The sequence below is a fragment of the Toxotes jaculatrix genome, chromosome 20 (assembly GCF_017976425.1).
Source record: "Toxotes jaculatrix isolate fToxJac2 chromosome 20, fToxJac2.pri, whole genome shotgun sequence".
NCBI lineage: Eukaryota > Metazoa > Chordata > Actinopteri > Toxotidae > Toxotes > Toxotes jaculatrix.
In genome coordinates, this window is record NC_054413.1 from 4,979,797 (window position 1) to 5,005,895 (window position 26,099).

Below are 26,099 nucleotides of genomic sequence, written 5' to 3' on the forward strand. Positions count from 1 at the left end.
TTGGGTCTCTTGTACTCCTGGATTGTTGAGTTTGAACTGAAATAAATAAAGAAATCTCAAACACAAGCAAAGATCCACCTTTATACACCAGTCTGTCTGAAGATATTCTCTGCGCACACACACACTTTCTATTTTCCTCCCATGGGCTTCGCCACCCATGACCACATGTTCACACAGCACCTCGACCACACACTGTACCAAGGTTTGTGCAAAGGTCGCTTACACCCACACACTGCAAATGTTTTTTTTGAGAGTGAATCACTACGTTTAAATTGTCAGTACTTTTATTTACTACATGTATACTGTAAATTTAACTTGCTTTGGAGTCCGACCCCTTAGTAGCCCCTAAGGGTCTGCACACGGTAAATGGAAGTGTCAGTGTTGTATATGAAGTACAGCAAACACACAAAGCTAACAAGTTGTTCTGGACTCGAGGTGCTGCCCGGTCGTGATTACAGCATCTCTCATTCACATCCATGTCCTGAACCTGCATATAAAACTGAACATTTCTATGACTTGTACTGCTCCGCTGCTGCAAAACCCACAATCCCTCATCTCCTCTGGGCACAACAACAACCGAGTCACTGAAGGACAACTTTGCAAGTTCTTCTTTAAATGATCTCGGTGACAAATGAGTCATCTGGCCTTAATATAACAGGATACATCAGAGACAATGTACCTAGAAGGGAGTATTCGGTCACAACTTCTGTCAGCCACTGAGCTGAGAAGACGAGAAATATTCACATTCCCTCCAGTCACTGCCACTGGAAGAGGGATGGTAATTGCTGGTGCTCTGTGATGCTAGATGAGGTAGAGATGGGTATGCTATGCTAACACAGCTGGCTATGAGTCATTGGGCCTAATGTGGCTGCTTCCTCATGCTGCTGTCAGATGTACATTTAGATCAGCTCTCCAGGGACAAGGTGATGGCTGCTGCCTATCTGCTCTGTATCATATCGTGTCACTGTGAGCGAGCCATGGTGACGCTTGCAGCTCGCTAAATTTGGGAACAAGCCCTTCACTCATGGATTCTTACTTTTGTGCAGCTGCAAATAAGAAACTAAAGAAAATCTTGCACAATATGCTCTTAAACAGTTATTTATTATTTTTTTTGTATTCAGACCTTTACCTATTTATGACAGTTATTCTACCACTGTTTTCTAACTGTCAGTCCTTATTTGACCGCAAAAGAATTAAAACTTCAATAAAAATATTTATATCTATATTTACTTTTTTTCTGTGTCTCAAGCTTGAACGACAGAAGTCACTTAACCTTCTATGTTAGGTTAAGCTTTACCCGTGGTTACAGTACAACTAGTTCTACTGAGGAGCATTACAACACAGACGTATTTAGATTCCTATCACACCCTTGGTAAAAATAAACACCAGTTCTCCCAAATGAACCAACTACTTAAAGTGGGAGGAAAAGCAAGTTCAGCCTCCTGACCCTCTCCTCCTCCCTCATCACTCCACCTTCTCCTACCCAGTTGTCTGTTTCTCTGTCCCCATACTGTGTTTACTGCCTGCATTGCATATTTTCAACCGTACACCCAGTCTAGTCCTCTGCATTTCTGTTTTTCACCCAGAGGGAACATGCAGGGTGCTTGAGAATTTCTATACTGTTACAGAACTTGGAGCAGGTTTTATATATATATATATATATATATACACACACACACACACACACACACACACACACACACACACACACACACACACACACACACACACACACACACACACACACACACACACACACACACACACACACACACACACACAGTATTTACCCTAAATGGCACACAGTCAAGGTGAGGTATGATATGAATCATATGAACAAGCACAAGGTGTTCAGTACTATCATAATATTGAATGTCTAATAATTACAGAGGTAAGAGAGAGACATGTATTTCAGCAGAGCTGGAATAAAAGATATCTCAGCTTGGTGGTTGGCCAGCAGTGTCAAACCCACAGAGAATTATCACCCAACTGCACAGTTTGTTTCACCTCCACAAAACATTTTAGAGGTGTTCAGCTTGTTGTTTTGCCTTTACAGGCCACAGCTTCACTTTTCTGGTTCCCTCTCACTCCTCTCATCAACAGTGTTTCCACGCTAAAGCCACAGTACGCTACCGTTTCAGCACTGAACAGCAGGCAGACAGACGTTAGCAAATTTCCCTTAGAGGCAGGAACAAAACAGAACTACAACTAGTGAGAATGCTCAACTGACAGTTGCATCAGCACAACCCAATACAGCGATATCCTGCAGACTGATTTGTTTTTAACTATTTTGTAATTATTTATCACTAAATGGTTTAAATTTAACCTGATATGCATTTCTTTCAAACACTTAAAGTGCTTGCTAATTAGAAATAAATGTGATTTATTTACATGACACAATACTATTTGAGCCTTTGGAACTTCAGCTACATTGCCCTCTGAGTGTCTACATATAACAGCCTGGAATGAATCCTCAGTAACTTACCATAATAGTGGATCTGGCATCAAAGGCCACACGTTTGATCCTCTGAATGATTCCATCACCTCCATATGCCTGCAGGGAAACAGATCGTTTAATGGAGACAGAGGACCCGCTATTTCTAGTCTGTCCCAATCTTATATTCAGCACTTATGTTGTACATATGCAGGGTTTCATCCATTCTTCAGTTTGGCATTTGATGCAATTACTTGGGGACAACCCCAAAACAACAAAACACTTGTCAATATGTCAATAAGAACTTTTCAGACTACTCACACAGAATAATCTAAGTCTCAGGTTTCCAGTCTCAGGCTCAGAGAATCTCAGACATTTTAAATATTGTTTCATTAACCGCTTCCCTGCACGAAATTATCTGATGTGCTCCACTCTGGTTTGCTCACTGTCCTGCAGTTCAATTCTGTCCGAGCTCATTTACTGGCAAAAGCACCCGGCAGTCAATGAGTGATCCGTCCTGATGCAAATTCATCAGGATGGCCAATTAGTGAGCTCTGGCTAAGCCGGACTTCTGTGAAGGAGCTGAAGGCGGGCATGAGATGATTTTTGTGGAAGCTGCTGTTGCACAGACTTATGCTGTGCGAGGACTGCAAAAGCAGTCTGAGAAGTTTTTACAAACATTTTTATAGCATATGTTGTTGGAGTTCTTTCTTAATTGAAAAGGAGCAAAGGACAGGGGACTTAAGAACTGAAGTCGGCCTGTGTACCATAAAAGCAGAGAGTAGCAATATACTTTAAAAAAAAAAAAAAAAAATTTAACTATTCCCTAAAAACCTGCTGGAGAGATGCCACAGCCTGTCAACTCTGTCCTCCTCTGGCTGGTTCACGCTTCATGCGTGGCTAAACATCGTCTGTGCGCCTTAGTGTTCACGCTTCTTGTGAAAAACACTCAAAAATTCGACAACTTTGCTCATGTGTGTGGGGGAAGATTCAGCTCTCCACGCTCCCCAAGAAAAAGAAAAAAAGACAAAAGGAACACCCTCAAAATATTACAGTAACTATTATTACTTTTTCTGCACCATCTGTGCTATTTTAAATTTAACTGAATGTATTTATCACACATTATTATGTGCATTTCTACAAGGAGCACAAACCAGCCTAGAGAGACCTCTTGGCAGACGTTAGCAGCATGACATGAAGAGGCTGAAACTGTCCAGGCCTTGGCTGGAACTGGACTGCAGAAACATGGAGGTTTCTGTTGCTGTTTATTTGGTGGGAGGTGGTTTGTTTTGCCAAGCAAAAAATAGCCCAGACCTTTCCTGGAAAAAAAAAAAAAAAAAAAAAAAAAGGACAGGACCTCTGGCTGTTTGGCTTATGGTTTCATACATCTGGTGACTTTAGTGTAGTGCAGGGAAAGCAATGACATTTCTTTTCCAGATTAGTGTACACACTACAATACTGAGTCATGTAGTAATCTCAGTGTTTGACTTAGAAGACAGAATTATTGTAGATAATCTGTTCAGAAGGGACAGCAATATGAAATCTAAACATGTAAAAGGAGATTGGAAAAATACCTCATCTGTTGAAAATATTTTCCACAGAGGACTTAAAATGCAAGGCAACATGCTTGATTAATGAAGACTACTGGTGTGATTACAATGGTACAACACCAGGGGATGGAGGGATAGGGCTACACTGAGTTGAATATCTAAACAGAAAGCAGGAGAGGGAGGGAAGAGGAGAAGATTTGTACCTGTGCAGAACCGTTCAAAACACTGCTGATGAATTGGACCAGCTGCTCCATGGTCTCAATCGGCTCACTGGGCAGGAAGTACTGCTCGTTGGATGTGTTGAGGATGATAACAGAGGGCACTGTCACCTCGCTGAGGAAAAAAAATGAAATAAAAACAGGAAGCACAGTTTTTAATCTTCTTAACCTCAGCACCTTCGACTGCCATTATCAAAGTGCATCATTAGATAGGAACAAATTGTGGTTTCTTAAAGTACAAACTGTAACACACAGAATACAACAGTGAGATAAACAAACCCTTTGTGCTCAGAGCAACCTAACTTTTCCCATGGGCATTCATTCAAAGAGAGGATTTTTTTTTTCAGAAGGAAAAAGGCAATGCAGCCTGGCCTATTTCGGAGTGGCATTTCTTCTATCTTTTATGCAAACAGTGCGCAACTCAGGGGCTTTATGGGTCTGTGCCGGTCACAGTTAAAGAGACCTTTACAAATTACAGCTGACAAGTGAATCACAGGGAGCCCAGAGGAAAGCCATGCTGCATCCATGCTGAGACACATGCAAAACATATACAAAGACACCCAGTGGTCCAGTGATCTCGCATCATTTGAGGAGAAAATACAAAAACAGAGGCATACACACTGTACGCTCTCCAGCCAACATATTTCGACAAATCAGCTAAGGAATTACAAAACTCGGTGAGATAACAAACGAGGTCATATAAACAAGCAATCCCTCTTTCACATGTCTCGCACAACACCAAAGCGTGGCTTAGATGAGGTATCCTAGTGCTCGGATACACACAGAGGCACACAAAGAGTCCATCACGGCGCCGCCACCCCACATCCCCGCCGTGTTACTCAACCCGGCAACAAATTGCACACGCACGCACACGGATCCATCACTGTCTCAATCCACCCCCCAGCTGAGATCAGGAGTGCAAACATACAGCACCTCACTACTCTGCCCAGCTGAGATTTGCAATCACAGACACACACACACACATACATTACAAATGTGTATTTCTATCTGACATGCAGCCTTCTCCAACAGATGGCACCCATTTAAAATAAATATGGATTACCCTATTCACCTCTGTGAGTGGAGACCGCTGGGGGTTTGCCACCCATAATGAAGGGTCATATACTGTACTCTATAGAATTACAACTGGCAGAAGGCACATTTTATTCCCTCTCCACAGCCAAAAACAGCTGCCACATAATTAGGACTAATATTTTTTTATTTTAAACCTGTAAAGGAATTTTGTCCAAGTCTAGGTTAGCATTAGCATAAAAATTCTTTTTTTTTTTTTAATTAAAGGAATAGTTTAACATTTAAAGCTTCTTTGCCAACTTACTGGATTAACATCATCTCTTGAAACACACCTATAACCTCCTCTGTTTTGTTTACTCAAACAGAAATTTGTGATTTTAGAAGAAACACATTTTGTGGTTTTCGGGGAAGTTGCAGGGTGATCACGGGATTCTTAGCTGCTGTAAGCTAACTGCATATAACATTAGCTCAGAACACAACAAAACTGTTGGAAATCCTTTTTTTCCTTTAATTACAAATAAACTTAAAATGTACAAATCCATGTGAAAGCTGTAAAATAACATTTGTTGTTGCTTTGTTACTCAGTGGGACTGACACTAGCTTATTATCAGCATTAGTTCTTTTTCCTATAGTTTTCTTTTCATTTTCTGTTACCAGAAGCATTTTCTGAGCTTTAATTATTGCAAGGGGGCCTAATTAAAAACCTAACTCTAAACTGTAATAATAATTATCACAGGGTGTCCAGGAAGTCTACATTTTGAATGCATGGGGGCATAAAATCAGTTTACACTTAAAAAAAATTTGATTAAAAACATTATAAATTGAAAAGTAGTAGAACAATGGAATTGGCATTCATTGTATAGTGAATACTATTCCCACAATACATTTATTAGAGGTTCCACAAAAGCAGTCTTTAGTATAACAATCACATGATCGCCAGTTGGCACGGCAATAGTGATCTTTCTACTCATTCACCGTCTATGATTATAAGTCTTCCCTTCACACACAAACTTTTCAGTCACCTCACATCGCTTTCACTTTTTCACAGCCCACAATGCATTCCATATGAGGGGTTAGTGATAATCCCACGGTTAAACACAGGCAGAGACAGCCTTGGACTTACAGAGTGGTGCTCATGTTGTATGTGTGTGTATGAATGTGTCTATGTGCCTCTGGTGAAAGCAGGGGCAGCCTTACGCCAGATAGACCGCTGCCAGAACACAGTAATCGCTGTGATGACAGAAAGAAGGATAAAAAGCCATCAGATTTATTTCCATGGCCCTCCTAAGGGAGAGGATTAGTGGACATTGACAGGCCAGGATTTCATTCCTCAAAGGAGGGCAATTAATCCTGTGCTACAGTGGCCAAATTCAGTCGCGTAAACCCCAGCGAAATACATATTGTATGTACTCACACAAAATTAGGAAAGCTAATCGCCTCTTTTATCCTTAAATATAAACACCGCCTGTCTAATTTCAGCTGTGCACCAGGAGTGAGTTAGTTGAATGTAGTCATATTTCCAATAAGACTTCTACTGTACTCACTGACACATTTTTAATTACACAGGACTTAGGAGACCATGTCTGCCATAATCTCCCACATACAAACAATAACATGCTCAAAATAAAATAACATCCTGCAGCGATCTATTACGCTCACATGATTCTCGCACAAACATACACACAATGTTATACAAAGACACACATAATTAGATACTGTACATTGGTAGACACAAAACAGACACGCCGACTGCTACAACCCCGCCGGCCTGTAACACTAGCGGGGTTCTGTCTAATTAAAAGTGTGGGATGTCAGTAGCAGGGCCTCTCTGAGCATGACTCCCCAACAGTTGGCCTCAGCCTGGGCGCAGGGCTACTGCAGCAGGGTCTTGCTGAATCATTAGCGCTGCTCTTTGGCGAGCTATTAAAACACACACTCGCTTTAGATTTAATCCATGCAGAGAAATTCCTCATATATTCCTCGCCATGCAAGACTCACACCAGCAGATCTGCATGAGCATGTGCATCTTTGTGTGGTTTTTCATATGCGTGTGTGGCGGGGGGTTAAAATTGCCAGGAGCACTAAAAAAAGAAATGACAGTCGGCCTGTGTAATTGACTTCTCCACAAGAGAGCATCTTTAATGGCAGAGGCTGGCATTACAAGCCAGCGCAGACCTGGATAAGTAGCTGACAGAAGGTAACATGAGGTAGAGAAAGAGGAGGATGACATGAGACAAGAGAGGGAGGCTGGATATGAGACACTTACCCCATAATGAGGCTGTTAATGTAGTCATTCCCATCCATGTGGCCAAACTGGAAGTCTCTGGAGACGCAAGACAAGTCAGTGGAATGAGAAAGTGAAACAGTGCATCAAAAACAACACACAGCAGAGCAAAATGAGCACTTTTCCTGCCTCTGTGGACTGAACAACTTAGAACAAACTGGGACGCAAACTTTCCTGCACAATAGGACACAAATATGAAACCGCATTGAATGGAATCGCAGGCTCTCGCTGTGGAAAACCTGGGATCACTTTTGTCACTGCAGCACGGAAAAAAAATATCCCCAAAGCTCCGTCATATGCCGTCTCCTGTTTCTCCTCATCTTTTCTACCGCAGAAAAGACTCAGGTGATTTATCTAAACGATAAGGCAGGAGGAGGAATTCAATTTGTATCTCATTGTACTGCACTATGTCTGAGCAGAGTGTATTGTGGGTAGACTAGGGAAGGGGGTTGCACAAGTCCAGGGAAGCCAGTGACTTCCACTGAATGACTGATTATAGGGCCTATACATATATATTATTTTCATATTGAATCACAGCCACATCTAGCACGTTTGTCCCCCTGGGTGTTAAACAATACTGCCTGTGCTTACATCAATGACATGATTATGAAGAGTCTCACCTATATAATAATACCAGTGGATGCAATATAAAATCATTCTGTGTCAGGGATTATCTAGCTGACAACAGTGGACCAGTCTGGGAATAAAGCTCATCAAAAAGTCAGCTTGTAACTTTTGCTCTGAAGGCCCCGGCGCTGTGGGTCCTGGAGCAGAAATAGCTGGAAAATGATCTACATGTCCAACAACAATAGAAGGAATTTGGGGATAAGGGATTGAGGGACACAAAATGTGATTTAAAAATCAAATTCCTTTTGCTTTCCTTTTTTTTGTATTACTTTATTACCATTACTTTGCCCACTCAATAACTTAAATATTTACAGGTCTGTTTCCCATGTATGTCCATCCTCCCACTCCCAATGACACTTCTTGGCCAGTTCGCTGAACAGACCGGCCAAGAAGTGTGAGTAACTGACTGAGAAACTTGTATACTTGAGAGGAGGCATGGAGCAAACTGAAGGCAAGAATTGTGCAACAAATTTTTCTGGCAAAAGCTGTCAGATTTTTGCAGTAAGAAGGGATTTTGGCTGCGTACTTCAATGTTCCTGCAAATGAGTAAGTGCGCTATTTATCCATTCAACTTATGAAATATTTATTAACGTAGGAAGATATTTATCGACCTTTTTGCTCGTGTCTTATGGTTCTCATGGAGAAAAGAGAGAATTAATATTCCAAGGAAAGTGGGCGTTGAAATATTTTGCTCCTCACTAAGCTAAACTCATCATTCTAAACAGAATTATAACTAATAACTAATATTGTCAAATTACGAATGTAGTTTATAACAGACAAGAATTATTCCACAGAAAAAAAATTCATGTAACTTTTGTCACCAGCCGGTTTTCTGATATCAGAAATACAAGGTGCTTTTGGGACATGACAAAATTACATTTAGTCTCGTTGCTTTGATTCCAGTGTCATTTATGGACAGCAGGTTGTGGGTCACAGGTTTCAGTTTGTGACAAAGCCCCCCACAAGCTTTATAAGACTCATGTTTAGTCGTGTTGCACCAACCTTCTGTGCATCAGCTGGTGCCTAGAAGCCAAGACAATAATGCCTAGTGCAGAATTTCAACCCAATTCACACCCACCAACTGACAAAAATCAAACTTTCCCAAGTACAGTTTGCGCACATGTAGGCATGTTCCTCCTCTCCCCCCTACACACAGACTGGTTCCCCTGAGATTTGCATTCACTCTTCTGTCAAAATGCTACAAATGGTGGGTGAGCTGAATACCACGACATTTATTACTGCATCAAACGGCGTCAGCTCATTCAGATGTCAGTCAGCACGTATGATCTACTGACTGCGCTGCCTCCACCCACCACCGGGGGCGACAGTCGAGCCTGCGACTTGTAATTATAAGTACCATTTAGGTGTGTCAGAACACTGCAGGCAGCTCTGATCTCAGTGGGGATCTCAAACTCAAAAGTCTTCAAAAAAAGCAGGACTGGGTAGTGTGGCGGATAGTAGTCTAACTGATGATAGGGATCTGTGTAATTCAATCAGTCCTAATGGGAATGCCTGGAGAGGAAGAAACACTTTGATCACGGCAACTTGAGATACAGAAATCTATCTGATGAAGCAACATGGTCAATGATGGGGCAAAGTAAGGAACTCAAGCACAACATAATGATGAAAATGTGATACATTTTTGTGTTAATCCTTGTGAGGAAAATCCTCTTGACGCCTTTCGCCCCCACCGGTGGTGATTACAGATAAGGGTCAGCTACAGAACAGCAAACTTAGAGCTGATTTGAATTCAGCAGAGCCACTTCAGCAGAGCACGTGCTTGCTTCTACCTGGGCTCTCCAGCTGAAAGATGACCCACCGACTGCACACACTAAATCATCCCCCTGCACACATCTGGCACCTTATGCAGGAGCACTATGTTAAAACGTTTGGGTGTCTATGCACCTAGATCCTCTTTGTCCGCTATCTTAGTTTACAACCTTAACTGTCCACTGGTAACAAAAATAACAACAATACCATTAAGAAATGATCCATTTTAAATGCATTTCTTTTTTGTATTGGGTGCCTTGTCAAATCAGTTCCTCTCCAGTAAAAGAACAGGTCAGACAAGGTAGTACCTAACATAAACATCTCATCTCCAATTGTTATTGCACAACTGAAGCCGGAGAAAACAGAAAATTATGCATTAATACAAGCCACGCTGAGTTTTTGACTGACAGCTGAAAAGAACACCTATATTTGGAAGCTGACATTTCGCATAATTACCTTTCTGCTGAACCTCAGCGAAAACAGACGTGCCCTGACAAAGGCATAAACTTGCTTGTGAATAGACAGACGGCATTCCCCAGTGAGTGCACCCTCCCAGAATAAATGTATAAATTGGATATTCATCTTTGACCTCATCACGTATCCGTGCCTTACCTGTTAAAATGCTCTCTGTACTCCTTCGCCACCCTCTGAATCAAGCTCTTTAATCTAAAAGCAAATGAGAAGAGAGTGAAATACCACATGAGTCGGAGTCTAACCTTTTTTTAGCCGGTGCCTGCAATTTGTGGGAAGATCCCAACAATGACAGCAAGTCTTATCTTCATTTGAAAGCCGTGCACTTAAACACAACTATTGTGGTAAGTGTGGGAGTGTATGGGAGTAATTTATATAGAGCCATGCTTTTTAATTTCAGTGTTCTTTGTACCTGCCACTCTCCTCTGTGGGGTCCTTCTCATCGATGACTGCAATCGCCACCAATTTGCCTGAGGGGGCAGACAGGGATTAGAAATCACAATCGCACACACAAAACGAGGGTGAGAAGACAATGGCGGGGAGATAAGAGGCACATCACCTCTCAACGGGGGAAAGGAGAAGAAGAGGCACCGAGGGCTCTTTGTTCTTTCATCACTCAAAAGTTAAACTAGCTTAGGCTTTCTATTTAGTTGAACAGGAAACAAGTGGTCACTTTCTGGTAGAAGAGCTATTTCAGTGCCATTCAAAACCCAAAACCCACGACATGACAAATACGTCTACTTAAAAAAAAAACCTACACAACTTAAAAGCTCTGTTATCCAGACATGTATGGTTTGAGGCTAGAAGCCCCTTGTTGCTTGGATGAGAGTGCCAGCCTGCCCCCTGGTGGTCACTCACAGTAGTTAAATGGCAAAGGTTAAGGTTAGGTGAAGGCAGGGGACAGTTTGGCTCCAAGAAAAGGGATAATATTTCACATAGAAATGTAGTTTCTAGTGGCAAAAGTGGGAAAGGAAGAGGTATTTAATGCTTGAAAGCAATTTTAAAATGAATGCATGTCTTAGGGTCTAAAGCTACAGTATGTGGGACTAATTATAGCCTCTATATGTACAATGTTGACCTCAACGCATCATTCCCAGAGTAACTTTGGTTGCATATTCATGTGATTGTTGAGAATGCAGTGAAAACTGCAGTTTATTTATGGTTTATTTTGTGTTTTTTTTCTCAAGTGCCTCTTCATGGGAATACAACCTGTGGAAATGTGCATAATTAACTCTGTGCAGTCTTGTCGTGTTTAACTAGATGCACAGTTTCCACTGTGGATGTAGCGGAATTAACTATAGTCCTGGATAATCAGGGCAGCCATGTTCATTGCAGTCATATAGAACAGAACCACACAGAAACACCACAATTTCAGGTTTAAGAAATAAGTCACCCTCTCTAAGGGGTAAATGAGTTGCAACTAATGGCTTGAATTATGGTTAATTAATCATTTATTCCTGCTTTATAGATCAGATCGAAGCCATTCCTAAGAACATTTGGGCTCTCAGGGTGTCGTTTTCATTTATCTACAGTAACAATGAAGTAATAAATCCTGATAAATCATTAATTAATACTAATGTTATCACTTTCTAATAAGACGTCAAGTCAACAAAGAAAAATGTTAATAACATCATTAATAAAGAGTCAAAGTCTTCTCACTTTCTACACAGCTGATAGCAAAAGTTAGTGCAGACATGTGCAATTATAAATGCATGTATAACAGTCATTAATAAAGGGCTCTTAATATAATCTGTCATGTCTGCAGTTATCCAGATGCTCTGTATCTCCTCTCCAGAGAATAAAAGTTCAAACAGTCCACTGGAGGAGTGTATGATGAACTAAAAAGATAAATCAAATGTCATGCTGGAGGAGGATAAACACCAGCCAGAGGGATTTTTCACAACCTGGCAACCCCAGGTTAATCTTATAGAGGGCAAACATTGATCTACAAAACATAAGATTTATTAACAATCAATAAAGTCATAAGCTACCACTTATAAACCTTTATTTAAAAGTGATACCGAAATAAGAGTCAAGTATTTTCTTGCAGCTTCACCGTGCAGACTGTATCTCTGTTCCTTTGTACATTGTTGTAAAAGTCACTGCAGTTTTGTTATTAATTCAACACTTTCTTTCAAGTGTCTAGACTAGTCTAGGTAGACTCGCCAAAAAACTCATTAAGAGATCTTCACCAGTTTCTCAGCCAGCTACCCTCTGGCATCGAGTCTGCCTCTGAGAATTTTGGTGTTATTTCTGACCCACAGGTGAAACTGGAACACTGAAATTACTAGTGTGGTGTTGTTTTCTCCCCCTTCATTCTCCAAACTGAGAGGATAATTCAAGCTCCTTGAGCTCTGTGAGATGATTACTCTAACACTCTGGTTAAGATGTTTGGGACTCGTTTTAAATCCTAGTTCAGGCTCAGAATGAAGATCTTACTTCATGTTTTAACCACAGAAAGCATTTCTAAATCGCTGAGTGCTTGTGAGCTTTATGCCTGTAAGGCTCGAGGCTAAGTTCTTCTGGTAAAAGCTTAAAGAAAGAGCTATTAGCTCTCGTGAAGTGATATAATCAAATTTACAACACATCCATTTAACAACCTGCATGAGTCACATTTCCTGAAATGTACTCAATCATATCCATAAACTGGACCAGCCCATTTTCAAATTCATTGGTTCGGTGACTATGTTGTTTATCAAGCTGACCTTGTTGACTATTTATGTGTCTAAATCCAGTAGTGGTATGTGGTAAGTTTGATCTTTATGAGTCAAAATCTGAGCTTCTTCATTAGTTTTTGATGTGGTATTCTTTCCTTGTACATTTGAGCAATATTTCAGACATACTACCCTTTCTCTGTCCCTGCAAAACAGCCAGCATGTACACCACAAAAAAAAAAACCCAAACCCCCAAAAAAACAAAACAAAATGACTCTACTTTGATTCAGTCAAATTGATTTTTCTTTCAATTCTCTTTTTCCTATGGCACTCAGACATGGGCAGCAAGTTTTGTGTCAGTATGACTTAAAATGTGTGTGATGGGGCTTTTAAAGCATTAAAATGTTGCTCAACCACCCCCAAGTGTATGAAATCTGATACTTGATTGAAATGTCTTTAGAGACAAGGCTTATACTGTTTTCACAAATTCACTTTGATCGAAATTCTACCAAGTTATTTCAACAGACTGAAGCCACAGACCATGTCGTCTTTAATCAGTCAGACTCAATTAAGATGCCTGAGTGACTATTTTGTATGCTGAACTACCCATAATAAGCAGCGAATTTGGAATAAATGGGTTAAAAACTGAATGTAAGCAGCAGCAAATGTAGGCAACATCCAACCGTTGAGCGTCACTGATCTCAATAAACTGCACATAAAGGGGTAAAATGCTGTATCTAACTTTAGAAGGCCTGGCTTTCTCTGCACAGAGCATCAATTTGCTGCTGTTTAAAAGACAGTTTGTATTTCAGTCTTGAGCTTAAATTTCCTGCGAGACCAAAAGTGTATGTACATCTGAGCAAATAGAGCAGCATGAGGGAAGGGACACTCTTTTCTATCAGAGTCCCCATAAAAAAATGTATTTTTACAAGGAACTCTTGACAAAACCAGAGCTAAACTGTTTGATTTTTAATTATAAAGTTACAATGAGGTAGATTTGGGAGTGAAAAGCTAAATATTAGGGACTTTAATATGAATTTAAAAAAAAAAAGGGTATGGGCTCAGTAAAGCTGTTTATATATGCTGGTAAATGTTGTCTATTGACTTTGATTTCATAGTTATTAAGAGTAAAAAAGGAAACAAGTCACACAGCTTTGGATCACAATTAACAAAACAATGCCATTTAAAAAGAAAATAGAGCTGCAATGTTCAGATGATTAATCAATCGAGTCAATTAGCAGAAACTTAATGTGCAGCAATTATAATAATTGCTTTAGTCATTTTTCAAGCAAGAATGGAAAACATGTCGCAGTTCCAGCTTTGAAAATTTGAGGATTTGTGACATTTTTATGTCATTTAAAGGCATCACCTTGTACGCTGGATAACTGCGTTGGACATATGTATGTATATATGTTATTTGAAACGTCATAATTACATACACTTTGGACTAATAAAACCCAAACTTTAAAAAAGTAAAACACAACCAAAAAAGGAAAATGCAGTTTGGCTGAAAATAACATATTATGGATGACAAATATTGCGCATACGCCACCTGTTTCTCCTAGCTCATAGAGCGTAAAGCCATCGATCTGCAGGTACCCTTGGAAGCGTTCCTTGTTCACCCACGATGACAAACTACCATCCTCATACTCTGCAACACAGAGGAAAAGAACATTTCAGGAGGAGAAGCACAAAACAACCAATCGACATTCGGCACACAACCTGTCTATATTAAAAGCACAGCAGAACAGTGTATTGATGCCTGCACTGTAAGAAGATCACAGTGTTTACCACCTGCTCTCTAGGGAATAAAGAGAGGGACACAAGCTGAGCATCCACAGACAGAGGTCGGCTAAACAACAAACAGAAATTATTTTGACAGAGGGCTGTCTATGGGTTAAGTAGCCAGGGAAGCTATTTTGGATCTGAGATGGCACAATGGACCGTGAGTCAGAGCGAGAAGACGGGAATCAAGGCAGATGCAAACAATCAAAGGTAACAGTTAGTTTGTCAAGACATAAATGAAAGAACATTTTGTTCAGGCTGGATTGTCCACAACAGTCGTGTTGTAAAAGATTAATTTGCTATTTATCAAATAGCTGGTTGTCAAGAATGTTCCAAAAAAAAAAAAACAAAAAAAAACTAATTTCTATTCACAATAGTTGCTGTTTTTTCCTGGGATTCTGGCTCACCTGACCTCATTTTCACAGCCATTATGCCTCTCTGTCTTCAGAAAAAAAAAAAAAAAAAACACATTTGGTTTGTAAATTACCCTCCACACAAACGTACATTCATTTTCAGGACACAGTTTTTAGCAGATTTTTACACATTTGGAGCAAATGCATAATTCAACAGATGCATCAAGAGGGAAAAAAGTCATGTGCTGCAACAAATAAATAAAAAATAAAGTGAAGTAAAATAAAGGATTGTTTCCTGAATGTGAACCACATGTTGTTGCTACCCTAACATCTGGAGGCAACATGCAAACGGGAACCAGAGTCTGTCCCTGGAGGGTATAAATAGGGTGTAGCGAAGCTGCTCTGTTTTCTCCGGCTGAGAGAGGCTACAGGATGCTCATAATTGATGTCAAATGTAGCTGGGACCTCATTATGACATGTTAATAAGTTATCATGACCTTTCTGCTGCTATTACAGTAATTACAAGAACACTGATGACTTTTACATGGTTCTTAGGCTGCAGGGCCCCGAAGGAGGTGGGAGCATAATACCGAACATGACAACCTAAAACCTGGAACATAATTTTAAAAAACCCAAGGTCGAAGTTTATAGTAGCATTAGAATCAAAATGACCCTAAAGCAATGCAATCTATTTCTCAGTGCTGCTGCTGTGCAAAGGCAGAGCAGTGTTGTTGTTAAGGCTGCTGAGTCAGTCAATCTCGTCGACATTCCAGAGAGTTCTTTCCACAGATGTTCTGGCTTTCTAGGCGTGCAGCTGCCCGACACGTTTCTCCCAGAAGCGAGCGAGCTGAAGGTCCCATACTGAGACAGTACAGCCTGATGAACCTCTACACGGACTGAACCTGTTTCACCTTGAAACAAATTAGAGCTGCTCTCTTCCTGGGCACCAGCCTCACAATCTCCATACTGCCCTACAGGAGCCTGTCAGCCCAGAGTTCACACAGTGGGAGACAAGAAAGAAAGATGAGGGGCAGGAGGGGGAATAAAAACAGACAGTGGGTGGAGTGTGGATGATCCAGTGTTAGAGTTTTGAGTGGAAGGAGGAGGCAGCTCTGACATATTTCAACGATGAAGGTTAATGGCACAGAAGACCTCCAAGACAATGCAAAGAGAGTGGAAGCAAAACCAGAGGGAGACACAGAGAAGAGAGGGACAGGCTATAATCATCAAAGGGAAGTCAAGGTAAGACACAGAGGGTGGCCAAAGATGAAAAGACGGATGTATTTAACAGAAACAGAAAGCTCAGTGAGGTGACAGAAGAACGAGTCGCACTTTCTTACTGTACCCATGAAAGAAAGATTCATGATAAAAAGAAAAACCTTTTTTTAAAAAAGATAAAAAAATATAATATGGAGGGGGATGCAGGATGGGAACCATGAGAAAATATGTGCAGCTCACTTAGAGAATCCACAGCTCGATAGTGAAGAAACCAAATATATAAATAATGGGATAAACAAATTATTGGATCTTGGAGAAATGACATTTGTACTTTGTTTCACAACTGTGGGAGTGGTGGAGCATTTTTTAGCCAAGCTAGGAGCACAGCCCGAGGGATGGCAGTGTCATTTAGTCAGTTAGTCAGTTGACCATTTTGGTCCAGACTGAAATGTCTCAACAGCTATTGGACGGACTGCCATGAGATTTTCATGATGCCAAGAGGACGGCTCCCACTCACTTCCCTGATGCCCTGAGTTTTCCTCCTGCACCATCATGAGGTTGGCATTTGTGGTTTTGAGAGATTAGATGTCTCATCAGTTATTGGATGGACTGCTGTGAAAGACGTCCATGCCCCTCAGGATGAAGTAATAACTCTGATGATCAACCATCAGCACTGCAGCAGTTAAACCCTGTGTATCACAGGGCATTACACTTTAATTCAAATGACAAATGTCATACTCATCATTGTTCTCTGTATCACACAGAGAAAAAAAAACAGCCATCTCATGTTATTAATTTATGAAGCTCTACTGTTAAGGCTTCACATCTCTCCTCTCATTTAAATCCAGTAACTACTTAACCTTAGATATCCCTTGTGTACACGCTAATGTTAGCAGAACTGGTGTCAGGTACTATGCACCGTTTCCAAATCCAAACTGCCCTCAAACTAGAGTCTTACATTTCCCTTGGAGATTTTACAGTTTTATTGTCAGATTTTTTTTATGTTTCTTGTAACTGATTTTCTTAAAAACCTTGTTTCTTACTTCCTTGTGTTGTGCAGTTGCTTTGCTTCTGTTTTGCTGATTGTGTTCGTGCGAATGTTTCTTGTTCTCAGGTCTCTCCTGAAAAACAAATCTTAATCTCAGTGAGACCGCCTGAATAAATAAAGATTGAATTGTATGTGCGCCACCAGAACATTTTATGTTTTTTGAGGTTTGATAAGGAGCAGAGACAGGCTGAATGTTTGGCCTGACATGGAAGTAAAGATTTACTAACTCCCATTATGATACAGGGTGAACCCTTCTGACCAGTTCTTGTGCTTTTCATCCCCCTATCATTCACACTGATCGCATCTTTGCCGATTCAAATAACTCTTGAAGTGAATGCCGTCCATGTGTGCCGTCACAATGTCATGTCATCTCTGCGTTATCACCTTTTCTTGTCATCACATTCACGGATTGTTAATCAGCCTGTCGTTTAAGTGCTCCCAATACACATATGCAAAACAGTATCTGCCTCACAGCTGCCTGCGTTATGTAAAGTGCCTATCCATAGAAGGAGAGGCAAGGCCAAACCATAAACCACTGAAACAGAAGGCCTTATGTGGAGCTTTGAGTATTAACTAGTGTGTATTAACACTCAGAACATGTTTGAAGACAACCATGTTGGCGAGTGAAGCATTTGCAAGTAGCACACTGTGTACACTAACATACATCCTAATTATATATTACTGTTTTCTTACAGCACTAACATGTGGCCCAGCAGCTTTCACTGCAAACACACAGTGATCAAAAAGATCTTGGCTCTTGAAGCACAATAATAGCTCAAACCTTTGCAGCAGTATGAAACTGAGGATTTGAGAATTAAATATGTATGAGGTTCTGAGCTGTACTATATTTTAACTGTGCTTTTCAAAAGGGATGCCGGTGTTTTCGATGTGCACTAAACCAATTAAAGCTAAACAACAATATGTCAAATATCCTTTTACACAAAGCGAGAGGCCATATTTGGACAGTGTGGCTTTGCTCAGTGGCATCCAGTTCTTCAAAGCACGAGACAGACCTGCACATTAAGAACAATAAATGTGCACTGAATTTCTAATTAGTATTGTGAATCTGCATCTTCACGAAATACAAACAAAAACAAATACCAGGGGGGAGATGACAAAAGTTGCATGTATATTCTGGAAACTACCGGCCTGGGTAGATGGTAGATAACAACAACACAGCTAATAAAAAAATATAATATGTGGGTTATATATCCACACACTTGCATAAATGTCATAGTGTGTCATAAAACCGTGTCACTGGGTGGCTATGCAAACGTCTCTCTCGGAAGTTCAGCCAAATACCATTCGATAAGAAAAGTTTCTGACAGAACATCATGCAAAGCGAGCATAATAGAAAACCACATAAGGTGCCTAAGCCTTATTTATTCCCTAATCCAACATCCAGCCAGTGGATTTTCGGTGAGACCAGTCTTCTGGGAAACACGGCACAGCACAGCTGGACGGAAACCAGACGATGAAGACCACAGGTGGCAAAAAAAAGGAAGACCAGGCAAACTACTTTCTCTGATGCAGGGGAAATTTCTTCTTCTATCATTGTAGGTAAGTGCTTAATGAGCTACAGTCTGAATATTTTGCCTACAACACCTCATAATAAGTGCTTTACTTCTCCAATTTCTAGAGGCTTCAAAAGGGAAAGGAGAAATCCACCATGTGAGGAAGGACACAACCATGCCACTTTGCCAAGCTGCTCGCCTTCTCAGTCCTTGACAAGCTTAATACGCCGTTACCATGGCGACGCTAGACATTCACCACGTCCTCCGTATCAGGGTCCTGGAGGACTCTGCGGAGTGTGGAGTTTTTGTCATTAACGTCTACTGCGGCGAGCCTCTCCTGCTGCAGTTCTGGAGAAGGAAGTCCGCCTTCCGCAATGGTCAGGTGGAACAGACTGATGTGAACTCGCAGATGGCGGCGGAGATGGATTTTGTTCTCCAGGTGCTACACCGTGCACCAAACCTGCCCAACAGCCACTACTGGGGGCCGTTTGTGTTGACTCTGTGCCTCGATGCTCTTCACTTCCGCTTCCGCCTCCCGCCTCAGGCCCACAGTGGCAGCAAAATACAAGACATCATGAAGAAATGTGGTGAACTCACGTTGTTGCGGTGAGGAGCTTCAAATTAGGCAACAGAGAAAAAGCAACTTCTCTAACCCCTGTGCGTACAATACAATTTTTTTGCTGATACTTGACGGCTGCTTCAAGGATTCAGTTCTTGGCTTTGTCGGACGCTATATACAGCTCCAGCTCTGCACTGGTTTCTTTGGCCTAAACTGTGGTCTATCACACCCACGCAGGCCAGTCCATCCACCCTCGTGTTCTATGGGTGTCCGCCCAAAAACAAACCACCACAACATCACTGGCCTCACCGCACACACAATAGTGGGCAGAGCCCGGGGTGCTTTATGATGGGCCAGGCACACCATAACTCACTGTGGTGAGGAAGATGAAAGAACAGCAGCAGGGACGGGAAAACTAGAGAAACACAGCTCCAGTTACAAGGATTATATGAGAAAAGAGGAGGAGGAAGGAAGAGAGAGAAGGAACAGTGGACGGCACGGCACCCTACTGGCCCCTATAAGAAATTTTTAGGCCACACTAACACAAGAAAATCACCTCAAGACAACATCAGATGCCGACAGAGTAATATAATACTCACCGTCATAGGTAAAGTAGGCTCCATCCTTAAAGACTACAACCGTCGGAACTTCTGGCAAAGTTACAGACTGTTGAAAATACAAAAAAAAAAAACTTAATTTAAAAGCAAGCTCCATAAATCATCTTTACTCTCTGAATGTACATGCACGTGGAAAATATGAGACTGTTGGCAGTATGGAACTGCAGCAAACTATGAATTTTATATACTTCTTTGCATACTGCAAACACAGCATACGAGCCTGGGATCTGTATAAACAGTTACAGCAAGATAACTATGCTAAAAGAATATAATTATTTACTTTACTTGGAGCTAGAAAAATAGCAAGGATAGAAACTGGATGCACAATACCCTGGAGTGTCAGTAACATATGATGACAAAAATATGAAACTCTCCACAAATTATTTCAATATCTTTAAGAAATTCATTACATAATACTTTCAGAAGACCAAAAAAAGGATGCATATTCAAAGTGTTACCTCTGGCAAGACTTCCTCTGAAGCCGAGAAGAAATAAGTATAGACAATGAGCTCAGAGGCTACGTCGTTGTACTTCTCCTGCAACAGCAAACGGGTCTTTCAGTATTCACATAATAGCTTTCAATAAATCAGTGTTTCACAGTTGTGAAGTCTGAGTCACTACAAGTTATTACACGCAACCTATTCTCTTTAAAAACATGTTTCAACACCAGCAGAGCAGTGCTTCTATCGTTCCATCAATACACACAGTTTTAACATTGACGGTGCTCTGAAAATACTGGGTGCTTAGAATAAAAGAGCGATCTTGATTCATGTCTGGTAGGCATAAACGGTGCTTACTCTGAGGGGAGACTCCCCACCGACATACACGAAAAGCACATCATGTCGTTTCATCATGTGCTCAAACATCTGTTTGCTGGGAAGTGCACGGACAGCCGGACTGGAGGAATAAAATCCACAGAGATTAGTTCATTTTAATGTGTATTCAAATTAAAACTTGGACAAAACAGAAATTGCACACTAGTGTAAGAACTAGAGGATAAAAACTCCTTCAGTTCTTGATTTGTGTGCTAGTGGCACCACCCAGTGGGGATTCGACAACTTGCAGCCCTGGGCTCAAATCAGAGCCAAGCTTTTGATCAACCCCTCTGTCATGGATCTAGCTTGATTTCCCTTAATGAGGACAAAATCTGCCAGGCTCAGTTGATAATAGTGGCTACACTGGAGCATCACAGGCAGAAATCCATTAAGCTATGAAACAAAAATGGCCTGCATCAATCAGTGTGCTTGGATGTTTCTCATAGCATGTGTTCCTGTGAAATAAAGGAAGTTCTGCTATTTTTTTTTTTTCAGTTTCATGTCATTTCTTTTTGAAGTGGTGACTGAAGGCTGGGACTTACCCTGACACCCTGTTTGCAAACTCCACAATATCATCTTTTGTCCTTGGTCCCTTGTAATTATAGGCAAGATCACCCTTTAACCTGAGAAGGAGAGAGAAAAGCAAAACAAAGTGTCAAAGGCTGATACTTGTGATGATGATGCTATTCAGTACCATACATTTTTTAATATCATATAAAGAATATAATATATATTCTATCATCTTTCTTTTTTTTTCTTGTTTTATACAATCAGTGGCCATGTTCCTATTTACATTTTTCTAGGATCTGGGTAGGATTTCCCCCTTCCCCTTTCTCCCAGAACAGCCTGAATTCTTTGCAGGGCCGATTCAGCCAGGTACTGGAATCATTCCTTACTGACTAGAGGCCACTGGAGTACACTGAACCTGTTATCAGGCTGGTGGAGGCAGCTACCAGGTGTGGTCTTCTGCTGCTGTACTCCATCCACTTCAAAGTTTAACATGATGTACGTTCAGAGATGCTCCTGAACCAGTTTGCCTATTTTCCTTTGATCTCTCTCACCCACAGTGTTTTCACAGACCTGCCACTCACTGGATGTTTTTCTGTTTTTCACAGCAGTCTCTGGCAACACTAGAGACTGTTAAGCAAGACAAAACCCAGGAGATCAGCAGTTTCTGAGACACTCAAACCAAACCATATGGCACCAAGAATCCTTCAAAAAGTAAAAGTCGCCTTTGTGAAAGACAAGCTGATGAAAATACAAACTTAGCAGGAAAAGCTCCTTCACAGCAAAGGTCAACTTAATCTAAATCATCGCGCCTCCAGTGAACGAATGAATAAATAAATAAGACAATCAAAAAACAACAAACAACTTTCCTCTAATTGAGTTCCAGCCAAGGAAACTGTTTAAGTTGAGCTCCTACAACAAGCAGAGTGCATTAAGGATTGCTAAGGTTGCATCAGCCTACAGGGCTTAATGGACTCAGGGGGAAACAGAACTCTAAATCAAGTCTCCCTCTGTCACCGAGGGAGGTCTCTCGTGTTCTTCGATGGATGTTTCATCACTTTCTTGGTTTAATGTTATGAACCCTGCCGTGATCCGGTGGCACTTCCCCAAATGAGCTTGATGAAAGTAAATGGGGAGCCCATTATGGCAGCGTGAAGACAAATGGTTCTGTTTCAAATATATGGAAGAAACTCTTTATGTGTAAGATGATCATATCTCTCAAGTCAACATGAGCCTTGCTGCTGAGCAGCTGGCACCTACCTACATTCATTAATTTTATACAAAACCGTGTCACTCGCACTTCAAGAAACAATTTGTAATAAGTTACATGAGGAACATTAGTTGAAGTAGTTCACAGTTGGAAAAAAGAAATCAAGCACACTAAATCTGATCCACAGATCACGAGACAAACTGAAGTGATTTTAGGACATACTTGAAAAAAGTGAAACATACACAACAGGAAAATGTAAATTTAAATTGCTAAAGCCAATCTTAAACAGTCTATCACCCAAGAAATGTATCATTAACAGCATCCAAACGTAATAAAATTTAAGTTGAGAAGGTGTAAACACAATTTGTCACTTAGTTATGCCTTAAGGAAACCGCAACAACACCTTAATCTCTCCTGAATAAGTAATCTAAGGGCATCTCAACAGGCCAAACCTCAAAGGAAAAAAACACAACCGTGGGGAAAAGGATCCTGATAATAACACAATACAAACTTAAGTAAAGAGGGGATGAAGGACGAGGGGGGAGAGTAACAGCTACATTACACAATATATAATAACACCTAAATCACAAACTATAGCCTCAACAGTGATTACAGAGATGGAACAAAGCCTCTCTGGGATAATTAACAAGTACAGAACATTAGAAGCTTCACAGAGATATCAGAGGTTATCTGCTGAAATACTGGATTGGCTAATCATCATACTGTGATCAGACGCTGTGGGTCTGTACAAAATTCAGCCAAACTTATGGCTGACTTGCTTCTGGGTTTCAAAAATTTCCCCTTGAAACAAAGCAGGTTGAGAGAAATCTGTTGTACAAAACTGAAGAGAGACACTTACAGTTTTATCGTGGGGTAACCACGAACACCGAACTCTGATGCCATTCCTGCAACACAGAAAAGAAAAGTAATCATCCCAAAGAAAAAAGTGACAATTCTTCTTCTCTTCATAAAGTTTTAAAAGCACTTTCACTACACATATTTATCATTTATCATATTTATCATTATAATTTCATGATAGACATAATTTTTAAGAAATCATCAGAATCCAACTTTAAAATTGTTTATGCTGATTGTAATAAGACCTGAAAGCCCTTTAGATACACGATATTATCATGATGTTGTGTAACACAGTCAGTTATGTTGAACCTTTGTCTCTACCACACAAAAAAAATCACCTGGGGAAAAAACAGGCCCCGAGCCATTAAAGACAAGACATTAAAGTGCTTTATCATTTACTCACCAGAGTAAGCTGTGGCATCCATCTTTCCCACACGGACCGGCGACCCAGAGGATTTCAGCTCAATTCCCACCTCATGCCATACTGGCTCTAGTTTTTTACAATAACCGCACCACGGTGCATAGAACTGAAAATGACCAGGAGAAGAAAGCAACACATTGTTGACATTTAAAATTCAAAATATAGCATTATTTATGATATAAAATATCTACAACTCCACATTTGTTTTAACTGAGGTTTATGATTACACACATATCTCCCTATTATACTGTGCTGTATTTTGCATGTGGGCCACTTTTAACTTTCAAGAAAACAAAAAAATTCTAATTCTAAATTTGTATTTTCCTTCAGTTTTATTTTACATCAACAAATAAACTACGTTAGCCAAACTAACTTCCCAGTGTCAGAACTCGTTCCTGCAACCCAAACTAGGAGTTTGGGTGTTCAAGCTAGATTTCCTTATATGGACCCAGACTCCAATCTGATATAAACCCCTGAGCCCCCTGGCTTTGCCCGGCATGCATGACTTCTCATTCACTAATCACAAACACAGAGGACAGTCTGTAAACCCCCTGCGGCCCCCGCCCTCCTACATCCCACCCTGACTGGTGCCATTTCCGCAAGGGATGATCAGGACAGTGGTGCGCTGGACACAAAGTAAAGCATAGCTGAGTGGACCCAGACTGGTTTTAGTGTGTTCATGTTTGTGAGTGTGTGTACGCATAATGTCAGACTCACATCAACCAGCCAGATGTCGTTTACTCTAGTGTCCTTAAATCTGTTGGAAAGAAAAAAAAACAAATTAAATGAGAGTTTTGATCATTTACAAGACAAACTTAATCAGATGCTGTTAACTGAATGAGTCGCTTTCCAAAATCATTGCTGTAATTTAAACACTAAAAACAACAATCAATGTACCAGCTATGTGGATATTAAACACTTAAATCAGGGCTGCAACTAACAATGTGTTTCATTATTGATTAATCTGCTTGTTATTTCCTTGACTGGTTTTGTCTATAAAGTGTCAGAAAACAATGGAAAATATCCACCCCAGTTTTCCACAGTCCAAGATGATATTTTAAAATGTCCTGTTTTGTCCAACTAACAGTCAAAAACCGAAAGACAATGATTTATTATTACATTTTATACTGCTTTGTACTTGTACTCCAAAATATGATGCACTGTTATAGATTAAACTACCCTGCAGTTGTTGAAGTAGTTAAATATAATGCACCTGAACCAGCTGTACATGAAAATGCTGCTTATTTGTTAAAAAAATCAGTAACAAGAGTTAAGTAATAAACTATACACTCAGTTCTCAGTTTATTAGGTACACGTAGCTAAAATTAAAACAATCTAAGACAACAGTACTGTTGTATATCCTCCTTTTCTGAAGGTTATAATGTTCAGAGAAAATTTGCTTTCACAGATTTATTTGGCTACTTTAGCTTAATTAAAATATGTCTATTTCTATTTCCTTTTTTAATACATAACCCTGTGGTCATTTGAAAACGTGATGTGTCTTCAAAGACCTAGTTACACTGCAACAAACACAATATGCTCAAGTTAGGAAAAAGCCACACCAGCATGATTATGTTTCTCCTTCTGACAGGAAGGAAGTCAGAACTGAGCTTAACTCGGATTTGCATCCGCAGAAAGTGTGTTTGTACACTCGGAAGTTGAATTACAACGATCATGATATAAGGAGCCCGCGGCAGGAAGCTGAAATACTGAAACAGATTCAGGTGTGCATCACTTACGTGTCATCTAGATCCTCAACAAAAGCAAGCACCGCTGAACTTAGGAAGGCCGCTATAACTGCAATATTAAAAGAGACACGAACACAGACAGAGAACACGTTGATGTTAATGTGAACAAGGGTTTTTACAGTCTGTATTCTCCAAACCCTCCAGCCTGAAACCTCATGACTGGAGCATCACCAGCTAAAGCTGGTCGGCTAACTGTGTATCTGTCTCCCCCACAGTTTCAGCAGCAGCGGCTTTGAACGCCGTTTTAACAGATGACATGATAACATGCGAAGCCTATGGTTAAACGTACACGGAATTAAAAAAAAAAAAAAAAAAGTGAACGTACCTCCACAAACCAGAGAAGCTTTCACTTCTGCCATTGCTTCGACTGGAAACACCAAGCAGGAAATACAGCGGCTAAATCGGA

At 40.6% G+C, this 26,099-nt stretch overlaps 1 protein-coding gene across 6 annotated transcripts in view; it reads right to left on the reverse strand.

The window, feature by feature from the left end:
* The window catches only part of LOC121200337 (protein disulfide-isomerase TMX3-like), a 195,233-nt gene extending 169,141 nt beyond the window's left edge, over positions 1–26,092 (reverse strand). For all 6 annotated transcript variants that reach the window (XM_041065577.1, XM_041065575.1, XM_041065574.1 and 3 more), the window contains exons 1-15: positions 26,019–26,092; positions 25,685–25,742; positions 24,663–24,702; positions 23,928–24,051; positions 23,526–23,571; positions 21,492–21,572; positions 20,932–21,031; positions 20,593–20,670; positions 20,117–20,183; positions 14,593–14,691; positions 10,799–10,856; positions 10,528–10,581; positions 7,501–7,557; positions 4,188–4,317; positions 2,486–2,554 (exon numbers count right to left, since the gene is read on the reverse strand). In XM_041065577.1, the coding sequence (XP_040921511.1) occupies positions 2,486–2,554; positions 4,188–4,317; positions 7,501–7,557; positions 10,528–10,581; positions 10,799–10,856; positions 14,593–14,691; positions 20,117–20,183; positions 20,593–20,670; positions 20,932–21,031; positions 21,492–21,572; positions 23,526–23,571; positions 23,928–24,051; positions 24,663–24,702; positions 25,685–25,742; positions 26,019–26,052 (1,095 nt within the window). In that variant the 5' untranslated portion in view covers positions 26,053–26,092. The remainder of the gene's footprint in view (positions 1–2,485; positions 2,555–4,187; positions 4,318–7,500; positions 7,558–10,527; positions 10,582–10,798; positions 10,857–14,592; positions 14,692–20,116; positions 20,184–20,592; positions 20,671–20,931; positions 21,032–21,491; positions 21,573–23,525; positions 23,572–23,927; positions 24,052–24,662; positions 24,703–25,684; positions 25,743–26,018) is intronic.
* Between the last annotated feature and the right edge of the window lie 7 nt (positions 26,093–26,099).